This window comes from Argiope bruennichi, chromosome 7, assembly GCF_947563725.1.
Source record: "Argiope bruennichi chromosome 7, qqArgBrue1.1, whole genome shotgun sequence".
NCBI classification, from domain to species: Eukaryota; Metazoa; Arthropoda; class Arachnida; order Araneae; family Araneidae; genus Argiope; species Argiope bruennichi.
The window spans coordinates 103653841-103666418 of NC_079157.1; the positions used below are offsets into that span (position 1 = coordinate 103653841).

The following is a 12578-nucleotide window of genomic DNA, read 5'->3' on the forward strand; positions in this document are numbered from 1 at the left end:
GGTGAATGTAGTCTAGCCATAATTTTTTACTGTTTAGAATTTTTAATCATGCAAATCAGTATTAATAAGGAACTAGGAATCCCTCTTTTTTTGTAAAATGAGCAGATTTTTTAAGAAGGGAAACTTGATTATTGACTTCAGATTCACACTTGGCATCTATAGAGCCAGTTTTACAATGAAATAATGTAAAATTTTTATTATCCTTAGATTAAAATGAAGTGTTGCACAGATACTTAAACTTATACACTGCCCGTTGGAAAGTTTGAATATTAGAAAAAAATTAGAAGGTTACATATATCACATTACTAATTAGTTACTAGTTCATGGTGCAGAATGAATTGTATTTTGTAGAACGAAACTCTTGAAAAGTGTGGCAATTCTGTTAAATGTATCCAAGGATGATTGTGATCTGGATGTATTCAGAATTTCAGATTTTTTTTAATGTTATTTTCTCAAATCTGTAATTTCCGTACTTCTGAAATGTATTTATTATCATTCGCAAATTTTATTTTAGAACAAATATATCCATCAAAGATTAATTGATATTATATTGAAAAGAATATGAAATATCCTTTAATATTGATAACTTAAATATTATAGAAATTACAAAATATTTATTCTTGTTAAATAGACAAAAACTTGTGAAGCTTTTAGATCAGAAAATCCCTTTCAGAATCTTTTGAGAGGAATTTTAACTATAGTAATGTCTCAAGAAATAATTTGTTCAATAGCTGGGAGCTTAGCGAATTTTTTTTTGTATTTCATGAATCATTATCTTTCTACTGTCAGTTCTTCATTTTTTACACTAATTGATATTCATAATCTAATATTTAAAGGGTGATATAACAACTGTTATTTATATAAAAATTTTAGCTAATCACTCCAAACTTTCATCTGCTAACGACTCCAAATAAGACAAAAATCCTCCAAATTTTGATTTGGGGAACCTCCATTTGGATTACAATCATCCCTGTGTATGTTAAGTTCATTATACAAGTTGATTACAAAAAATGTAAAAATTGTTTGATAGTTATATTTTATGAATAAAGTATAAATTTTAATTATTTATTTTTATTCAATTAATTTGCTTTAATAATGTCATTCAAACTATAACCAAATCAACATTAATTGATATGTTTTACTGAATATTATTTATAGTTCTGATAAAAGATTTACTATTTAGAAATATGTTTTTCTTATTTGAATATATTCTGATGCTTTAATTTCCATTAAAATAATTTAGCACATTTTTGTTTCACTTTAAGTTATTTTATACATTACCTTTTATTTATTATTGTTAAAATAATTAATATTTGTTAGGCTAATCCTTCATATTTCTGCGTAGCAGAACATTATTCATATTTTTTTCTCTTTGTTATGATTTCTTTCTCTGATTAATTTTTCTCTCATTTTGTATTACTTTAATCATTTTATATAGATTAAAACTTTGAAGGTGTTATAGGTGTATTGGATTTACAACTTTTAAGATAATTTCTGAATAGGAATAAGGTTAATGCTGGTTTTGTAAATCTTATTGATTACAATGGTGCTATCTATAACTTAGTTTTATTACTTCCATAATATTCTTGGATTAATGCCTTTTCCAAATTCATTGAAAAATGTATTAAACTACAGTTATAAAATTTTGTTAAGAAGTTAGATATTTCTTTCCCTGTAGTTTCTTAATATACATTTTTATAATTTGGTTTAATTGAGATTTTACATCTCAAGAGTTATCATATCTCATTCCTTAAAAAGCATGTGTTCTGTGATTCATAACCCTGGTAGCATGATAATATCCAATATTGTGTGATATTGTGTTATTCAGTATTATACAATATTGCAAATATTGTTTAATGTTGTACAATATGTGTGTGCTGCTAGAGGAATGTTATAATTAAAAAAGTAATGTCTGCCACTATTGTGTTGCCCATATTTTAAATCTTGTTATCGTTGGAGCAGAAAATTGCATACTACTAACAGCTTTTATTTACACTATTGTTATGAATTGTGGATAAACGAATACTGCCTATTTAATTTTTATTTATTTTATAAACTGTTAAAATTTTATTTCTTGTAACTTTTGTATATATTTATTGATTGTAAATAGTTTGTATAGGTGTAATAAATAATTGTGAAGCAAAAGACTTTATTTTACTTCACACAGTTTTACTTTTAATAAGACATTTAAGCTAATTGCCTAAACCTTATGTGTTACTTCCTCAAAACACTTACAAGCTGCATAATGATGAAATATTTTAGAATTAGAATTATTGCATAAGTGGAAAATTCTAGTAATTTATAAACCAGTTAAAAATAAAACATTTGAACACTGTTAATACGAAGTAGCTCTCTCTTTGTACATTCTTAACTTGAAATCAGTATGAAATTCATAAGACTAATTCATAAGATTCATGTAATATACAGTTAGCAGTTTTTGCATATAGGAATAGGATAATTTAAAAATATAATATGCTAGATGAATGAATTTTAGAATATGGCCATTCTCTAATAGTAGATATATGCCTGAATCCTTTAAAATATGAATTGTCTTTTTACTTCTCCCATATTTGTGATCACAATAACAAATACACATCAAGTAAGATAAGTGAAATTTAGTATAGTCTTAATGACAAAATTAACTTACATACTATATGTTTTGTGTTTAGTCTTCTAAGAAAATTAAGACAGTGGAATATCCATTTTGATCCTCTTCATGTTGATCAATTGAAATTTTGGAATCAGAGTATTGGAATTTTCCAGAGTCCTTTTATTAAACTTAAAGCCTATTTGAAATATCCCGTTTTAATTTTCTCTCGTGAAAAATAGAGTTTTTAAAAATTTAATTTATCTTAAAAAAGATCTTTATTTGAAGTCTTTCTGATTTATTTTCTAAGAGATATTTTTTTCATTATCATAAATGGTAAAATATTTGGAACGATGAGATTTTTTTTTTTTTTTTGTGATGTAGTTTCTCATTTTTTTAAATAAAATTCGACTAGTGGCAAGGCCTCTCCCAAACTTTCTTGTTTACTCTAATGAATGCACTTGTGTATTATTAACTACATGCCATTGGGGAACTATAGTTACGAAAGTAATAGCGTGCCATCTTGGTTGATTAATCGCTGGAATGTGGTTATAACAGTAGCTGGAGCGATCTCTTCGAAACTCCGTCGCATATTCTCCATTTGAAGGTTTATCCCTCTTGAGCAAAACTGTGCATGTCTCGTATGATAGGTACGAAACATCAATCTTTGGCATAAATCTAGTGTTTTTACTATATCTCTCGTGTGAGTATATACTTTGAAAGCCTTTTTCTTTTCTTTTTCTAACTGATTGAAACCAAAATTTTACATGGAACTACAGTTGCAGTCAGAAGATCACATATCGAAAAATCATTGATTTAAATAATAGCATTTATGATTTATTACGTGTGCATGCATGCGAAATTATAGTTCGATGGACAGTCAACCTTTCTGACAGATTTGATTTTAAAAAATCTACACTTTAAATTCTAAACATGTGTGCTTAGTTTTATCTGTCTAACTCTACGTTTTGCAATTATCGAGTTCTTTTGTACTCGAATAGGGAAATGACATACTCTCCTCTGAATGGATTTCGCTCAAAAATTGGTACAAATTTGGCCTAAAGTCCATACACCAAATTTCTCCCATCTGATTCAAAGAAGTTTTCAGTCATCGTGTTCGTATACATGGACAGGCAGAAAAAAATGTGTTTTTTAAAATTTAGGTCGGCATAAAAAATGAAAATCCTTCAAAATCTCGAAAACGAATTTTTTGACGATTTCGTTATACTTTATATACGAGAAAGTAAAAAATTACTAATTCAAGCCTCATGCTTATAGATAGTATTTCGTTACAATTTAATATATACATTTAAAGCTTCATTTTAGTGAATTACTAGATTGTTTCTGTAATAAGCGAAGATTTTTTTTATATATAAAATTAAAATGATGTATCAGCACTTCTTATTATATTATTACGAATTTATAACGTTTCTCCCCAGCACAGTTAGTTCCATCAAAAGAAAGACAGTTTTACGGACAGCTCTATTGGATGTTCGGTTGCCGGTTTAATGAAAACTGGGATTGCTGAACATTTAGCCACTTGTCGACAAAATGGATGATACTAGAATCTTCAAGAATTTTGGCGATAGAACCAACAAGAAGCGAATAGGCTGATTCTTCGAAAACCTTCTGTGCCCGGCTCTGGAAGCTATAAAAGTCTGGCAGATCGAGCTCGATTTAGTGTGTGTATACAATCAAAGTGTAGTTAGCGAAGAATTAGTTGGATCAAGAACAAAGTTTGAGCCATCTGTAATTCTCAGAGGCTTCCAAAATTAATACATTTTCAAGCCCTTCTGTTGAGAAAAGGCGGACTTTGATTCTGACATTTGAAAATTGTGTTATTTTTGCATTATTTTTCTCTATAATCATGAATGTCCATTAGCATAAATTTATACTGTAATGTTTTCTTGAATACCTTTCATCCTCTACTACCATTCTTATTCGTCTTCATTACTTTTAAAAGGTGAATATCTGTAATTCTGAATTTGGAAGGAAACAATTCTTAAGTGTAAATAAGCATTTGCAAAAATGGAAATAATTTCATATGGCAATTTGCGAATGCTTCCTAACCTGGTTGACAAATCTTTGTAAAAGTCAAGCATTCCTGTTGCACTAAATTTAGATTTCAAACTTCTATTCGCAATTTTTGTTTTTTATTTAGTTATTTGGTGTCCGTTCTGTTGTTAATATGTGCAAGTGCTATTCTTTGTGTACATCTTCTCTAGGGTTTTGCTACCAGAGTTCAATGTTTTTTCGAATATTCATGAAATAAAGCATCGTTTTCTATCATACAGCTTGCAGGACTTCTTTCATTGCACACTCCAACAAACGGTATGTTAATCTTTCCATTAAGTATGTTTAAATATAAATATTCAAACATCTCTTTTAGTGGTAACAAAATGTCAATAAAAACATTTTTCACCAATTTTTGGTCTGAAAGTTTGAATATTGAATTGCTGCAAAATGAATGTGGCCCAGAATGTGAACAGCTCATTAGATTTGTCAGCTTCCATTGTATCTTTTGAAAATACACAAAGAAACAAACAATCTATATTTATGTAAAAAAATTTATTTCTAAAAACGGTACACACAACAAGTATACTTATTGAAAATGATTGATCAGAATTGTGGATTAAATTTGTTCTCTACTTTATATAACTGCACATACTCATGCAATTAAGGATCAGCTATTATTTTATTGATTCCGTTTATAATATGAAAACTTTATGAAACTGAATGTATACAGTTTGCCTGAAAAAATTTAACCACTGTATAAAAGATTACTGAGAATGGAATTGCTCATTTTGGAAGAAATACAGTATCAGAATCAATGTTTCGCGAAACAAGCGTATCTCAAAATGTTTTAAGAGTGAATTCCGATTTGCATTGTTAGATCCAATTAAGAATTTATGTACTTCACAAAAATGAACTACTGTTTTTTCTAATTATAGTCAAATGATAGATATTTTAGATATACACTAAATTTAAAAAATATTGTAAAAAAGTGTATTTTTTTTTCAAAAAATGAATAGTTATTTTTAAAAAAAAGCTTTACTTAAGATATTTTACCCTGATAAGAAAATTTGAAATAAAAAGAAGGAAATTAAAAATTTATTTTATTAAATAGTTCCTAATAGGAATTATTCCTAATTTATTATTATTTATTTTAATTAAAAATGATTTCAACGATAGTGGTGTCTTTATCAAACGAGCAAAATGAGCAGGGACAACCTTCTAGGGGATTTAAACTCAAATTTTCAGATTAAAAAAGTACTTATTTTTCTTCATTCTAACTATCCTTTTATTTGAGAATTCGAATGATTTTATCTTCAACTCCGAATTCATACTTCTGATCTTTATGTATAAAAATTATGATGCATAAAATTACCACGCTGAAAAATATATCTCAGAGAATGTCCTAAAATCCGATAGAACAAGTCTTGCAATGGCGTCAATTCATGCTTACGCACATCATACACACATTTTAAAACCTACTGAGCTTATTGCTATGAGAAAAATGTAAGACAATTAGCATCTGAGTGGAAAATGCCAGCGCAATTACCACGTGACTGTGACTCACACGAATGAACCCCATTTTGACAAGTTCCATAGGGTTTTAGTATTTTATCCATGAGGCGAAAGGTGCGATTTCAAATAAATAAGTGAAAAGTAATAATAATGCTAACTGAGTAGTTTGCGGTCACTGATAGCTTTCATTCACTAGTGTTCGAAAGCGCGCGTTGCTGTTAGTTTGTTGCATTTTGATCTTATTAGTTCTCCAACCACAGTTGTCTGTACCCCGTTCCCCTCCAGTCATCTAAATAATGCTTTGAAAAATATCACAATTTCGATCTCATCCGCCCTCAGTCGTTGGAAGTCATTTGATTACAGAAATTCGTTACAGTCTCTCAACTAAGCTGGGTATTCGTCAAACGTGGTTGCTAAAAGAAGAAAAAAACATAGTCAATAAAATTTAAAACAGGGAAATGTTTTCAGAGATGCTGAGTTATAAAATTCATCTTCAATGACAGTAAATAAACAAATAAATAACGTATACTAAACATGTTGTTGTTGCTTCTGACGGTACTTGCCATGGACAAGCCCGCTGTTACGAAGACAGCAATTTTAAGCCGGTGGGGGAGCGTCTCTTGTTTTTTAGTAGCGCCAACTAGGGCCAAGAGTACGACTTAGCTACTCACGCATCACTCATTCACTTGCACAACTCCTTTTTACAGGAGGGCACATTCACACATCTCACAGACAGAACAGAGGAAGAACAACCATGCCTACACCAGGACTCGAACCCAGGACGACCATATCACGGGGAAGACGCGCTACCCCTATGCCAGGACAACGGCGTATATTAAACATAAAATGCATAAGCATAAATATAAATAAATAAAATTAATAATAAAAAAAAATTTCACGAAAAATATTTTGTTAGAATTTTGTAATTTAAAATATATGTTAGAAAATCAAGGAAAATTGTGTTTAATAAAGTAGAAAAGATAAATAAATAAAATACCAAAGTTTTATCTTAAAAGATTATATTTTAATTTTTTGCAGCTTTTGTTTTGAATGCAATCAACTTTCAAATTCTTTGTGAATTCAATTTTCTTGTTAAGGCATATTTACTAAAATTTCCAATTAAATATTTTATGCAACTTGGTTTCTTAATAGCTTCTTCAGCAGAATATTTTTCAGCTTCAAATTTTTATAGTAAGTATAGTTAGAAGCCTTAATCATTGTACGATGCATTTTTCTAATTTTCTGTCAGCTTCCATAAATTTGAACTTTAAATTAAAGCGAAAGTGATTAAACTTTACTTATTTATTTATTTTTGCTGAAACTTAAGCATTTTCTGCAGAAATCAAGCATTTTTTTTTTTTTAAATGTGAATAGAGAAAATAGAATCGTTCGACATTGAAATCTCATGTACACTGCGGAATGATTTTCATAGTTTTGGTCAAACAGTTTGGCTTGCAGAGCGGCAATACATATAATTATTGGTAAAAGAGTAACCGAAAATGCCGGAATTTGACAAATTTTAAATAATTAACATTTGAATAAAAATTTAAAAAAGGCGTCGGGGTGTACTTTCTCATCCTCAAATATATATTACTGTCACATTAGCTATAGGTTTTATGATCAATTACAGCCAAAAGATAGATAAAGAATATTTTAATTTTTTATTAGTATCGGAGATTAGTATATGAAAAAACCGGGAAAAGGGCATTCTCAATAGTTTAAAAGACATTATTTTTCTCAACGGAGAAAATAACTTACCCGTAACTTTCGCAAGGAGGACCCGAGCACTTTCTGGTCATAGGTGGAGGTGGACTAGAGCAGTACTGGCTCTGTACCATTGAATAAATATTCTGTGAAACGTGCTGCACACAGACGACATCTCTGTTCTGGAATCCTTGCCCGCAAGTTACAGAACAGGGTTCCCATAAGCCTTCTTGCCATCTATGCAATAAAAAAAGAGGAACATGCAGCATTTAATGTTATTTTGCTAAATGTAATTAACAAGACTTTACATTAAGCAAACAATTAACAATTTTTTCAAACAAATGTTATAAGGAAGATAGTTGTTTTTATACTTCATCAGTGAATGCATGCATTAGTAGTAGTAGTAGAACGGCATACATTGAATTCTTTTCACTCTGAGATGACCATATATCATACAAGTTGTTGCATTTTCACCATTGTACAAGAATTTTAGAATTTATATTGTTAAAGTAATTAGGAAAATCAAATAACTAGCCCTCCAGCGCTAATCATTGGTCTGATTTCGCCACTTTCATTTCATAAGAAAGTTCTTGACTCCTAAGTTGGCCATAAATGGTAATCCCATTTTTTAGAGACATCTCAAAATGAAACCTTGATACATATTCAGCCTTAACATCTGGACTGATTCCGCCAATTAGTTAAGCTACTTTGGAGGCAAACCAATTAAAATGCTCTGTGTTTATTACGGGAGTATAAGTTAAAATATCACTTTTATTTGAGATCATAAGATGTAGCTCATCAAAATTGGTTGACATGATTAAATTAAAACTCTTAAATTGTGAGAAAATAGCTGGCGGTGGAGAGTAGGCAGTTGATACATTCAATGCATTTTTAATGTTGCTTATTATAAAATTAGAATTATTTAGAAATCGTATCGTTTGATCTGTTTTCTTATAATAACATATCTGATGTACGCATCAAATTACACAATTTTTAGTATTTAAATCTTTAAGTCGTTGTAAAAGTTAGTTTAAAAGAAATAATAATTTTAATAAAACCAATTGGATACGATTAGGTATCTTAACCCATTTTCTGATATTGTTTGGTAGAATGATACACCTGATATTTTTACACGGGGTGATATTTTTTTTTAGTTTGAGAACATATAACTTATTTTAAATTTAAATAATATGATAATTTATATTTAAACTTAAAACGCATCTCCGTTGCTGTATTATTTGTTTTGATGACCCTTTTATATGTCAGATGCAGTTAAGCTTTCTCTTCTTTTCATTTCCGTACTTGGAGCCGTCTGACAGAATTCAGTTGGAATTCAGTTTTTCCTCCTCATCATTACTAAGGCGGCAACAAAATTTTCTACATGGAATTGATTTTATTATCATAACCCTAAATACTATTCCCTTCCTTTTGGCATTTACGTGCCTGATCAGAAAAATATCATGCAATATTTATTTATTTTCAATCCCCCAGAACTTCCCCATAGGTAAGAATGGCAGATTATATAAACTTCAATGACCATACATACCAATTGAATAATTATACACTGATTACAATTAAAAAAACATTCATTGGTTAAAATTAATACAGACTTACAAGTAACCTTTTTTTACTTTAATTTAATCTGTTAAAGTGATAAAAAGTGCAAAAGTATGTCATAAAAATATTTATTGTGCCTCGAAAATGGCGTCAGCCCGCCAAGATGGTTTGTGATCCTTTTAACAATATCTCAATAATGATTGTTAGAGATTAACTAAAATATCTTATATTCATTAGTAAAATGCTTAAAATATATAAAAAAAATAATTTTTTGCTGCAAGCTTTGGATTTAAATATTAATAACATTAGAAGTTTTGTTTCCTTGCAATAAGTTCCTCTCCATCCACAACGTTCACGGAAACTCAAATCAAAACTAATCACTAAAATCGGATTAAATCAAATAGTCATACATTAACAAAAATAAATGCAATATGAGTTGAAATTAAAAAAAATTATAAGAAAGTATTAGCAATGATCTTCAGTTTGGTGCGCGAAAGTAGAATAAGATAAATAAGAATAAATATTATTTATTCATGATTAGGTTTGTTTGCACACCGATAAACCAGTCATTTTAAACATTAAAAACAAAAACTCACTAAATTGCTTGAAGTCAAAATAGATGTTGATATTTGTGCGTCCATTAATGGCGTAGATAAAAAGAGCGGAGATATTTTCAAACTCTGCGCAGCAATACAAATGGCGATGAATAATTATATATAATTAATATTATAATAAATTCAGAAATGAAATCACGTTATAAATTTTAAAAACATACTCACTTTCCTGAACATGGTTGAGTATTACAGGGCCATATTCCTGTTTCGCCTGGTTTGTTGATGGTAGCGCAAAATCCATCATCCACCACTGTATTGCCGGTTTGGCACACTACAGTAATATTCTTAAATCCTGAAAAGGAGACAAAATTTAATGATTAGCTTTCAAAAAATTTTCATTGTAGACATCTTAATTATGATAAAAAAAATTAATCAAGTTAACTGATAACGCATTTAATTTCTGACTGCATGGTTGTTTAGGCTGTGACTGTAAGATATTATTGCTCAAAAATAAACTTCACACTGTTTCAAAATTCTAAAAATTGATTTTCAGTGATACTAATTTAATACTTATCAGACGTGTGTCCAGTCTGACAATTATTGCGCAGGATGTATCGTTTTCACATTCTCTTTGTTGTATATATTATAATGTATCTCATTACTTCTCGGATTGATAAGTGTTAATAAAGATTAATTTTTAATTTCTTTTGTCAATATCCAACTACAGATTACATCATTTCCTGAAAATCAAACCGTTTTTAGTTTTCCCCTAAAAAATTTCATCATGCGATTTTCTTCCATTGTAGAAAGTTATAGAGGAACGACTCTTTTTTTTAAATCTGTGTATATTTTACAAGACGACTAAAAAAGTGGAGTTACAATACCGTAAAATTTAGAAGGTAGAGGAACCACACATTTACATTTTTATTAAAACTATAATGTCGTGGGACCGATCACCACTGGAAAAGCCCATGTGCAGAATGAACAAAACATATATAAGACAATTAAATTAAAGTGGCTTTAATACCTGACATTTTGAATAAATCACTGTCATGAAGTTGAATAATTAACACAATGATTCTCCATACATAATGATCTAATCAATTATCATAAATGCAACTATAGCTATTGATAATACTTTTTTGACAATGGTACACCAGCTTTAATAGCGCAATTATAGTTTTACTGGCAATAAATGCAGCATATAATTTATAGCTCAAGCCCACTTACAACTCCGTACGTGATTTAGATTGTTTAACATCGTTTCATTTTCATCAGTTGGTTTTATCCATAAGAAGAACAATACAAAAACACTTCAGGTACAAGTCAAAATTCTATATTTTTTTATAAATAAATATGAGGTATGAAATTTTAGTTTATGTATTATTAATTCTTTAAATGTATTAGGTAACGAAATGGAACTTTTTAAAACTCTCTAAAGACAATATTTACAGAATGAGAGAACTTTAGACAAAAGAAAATACAAAAATCAATTTGCAATAATGAATTGGACATTTTCTTATTAATTTAATACCATCAGAGTCTAGGGTGGTCGTTTATTATTAGTTTGCAAATTGCATCTCAAAAGAAAGAAACTGTTGCCTCAAAAGCTTTATTGTAATAAATAACAGATATTTAACTAATAAACACATTTTGCGTGCATTTATACTTTTGGTTGGACCTACGGGGGATGGGGGGGCATCTCGTAATTGAGGATGAGAAGCTTCCGGCAGGATAGTTGATTCTCGCCATCCTTGTGGGTACACAAAAAGGTGGATGATCTGGCTCCTCCCATCGATGACGGGACGTACTTCCCAAGGGAAGGGTTGTACCGTGGCCGGTGATGGCTCAACCACAGTTCTCGCCAGTGTTGTTGTTGTGACGGTCCGGTCATTCAGATTTTTCCGTGTGCCTTCCGGGGGGGCGGAGTAGCCAGTTTGTGGTATATTTTTAGTTGGAGAAATTATGATGCCTTCATCTTCGTGAGCAGAAACTGGAATGCGGATAAGATTGAGTTTCAAAATTTAATTTTTATTTTAATGTATACGAAGAGAAGGTACCTACTGTAATTTAAAAAAAATTGAATCCATTTGACGTATCTCCAAGTTTTGGACCACTTGGAATCACAAATCCGAAAAACACATTTTTGAACTTAAACGTCTGTTCGAGCACAACAACTCAAATACATTTTAAGCAAGAGGGATCAAATTTGGTTTGCGGTCTTTGTATAAATTTTGAAAATTCCTACTAAATTTTAAATGAAATCAGCCTTAGGAAGTTCATCGATCTGTTTGTGTCTGTTCGAATGCAAATGAATGCGGTAACTTCAAAAGAGAAAAGCTAAATAAATAAAACTGGCACAAAGACAGAACATCTGAAGTATAGATTCTTCATCAGTAGTTTTAACATTTAAAACCTAGATCCGTATCAGATTTAGAACGAAATCCATCCTGAGGTTGACAGTCTAAGTAATTGTATGAATGTGCTCGAAAATGCAATAACTTATCTAAATGAAATTTGTTGTGTGATCTTGCAATAAAAATTACAGCTCTGTATGCTTTTACTTGGTTGGAAAAGAAAAGGAATTTTTTTAAATTATATATTCTTTTTTTTTTTACTATACAACGAAGCATACAGCCCTTATATGA

At 29.8% G+C, this 12578-nt stretch overlaps 1 protein-coding gene across 1 annotated transcript in view; it reads right to left on the reverse strand.

Annotated features, from left to right (window-relative positions):
- Positions 1-5664: 5664 nt before the first annotated feature.
- LOC129975508 (A disintegrin and metalloproteinase with thrombospondin motifs 18-like) overlaps positions 5665-12578 on the reverse strand; it is an 81754-nt gene continuing 74840 nt past the window's right edge. The window contains exons 24-26 of the mRNA XM_056088570.1: positions 10156-10282; positions 7874-8056; positions 5665-6528 (exon numbers count right to left, since the gene is read on the reverse strand). Of these exons, the coding sequence (XP_055944545.1) occupies positions 6516-6528; positions 7874-8056; positions 10156-10282 (323 nt within the window). The 3' untranslated portion in view covers positions 5665-6515. The remainder of the gene's footprint in view (positions 6529-7873; positions 8057-10155; positions 10283-12578) is intronic.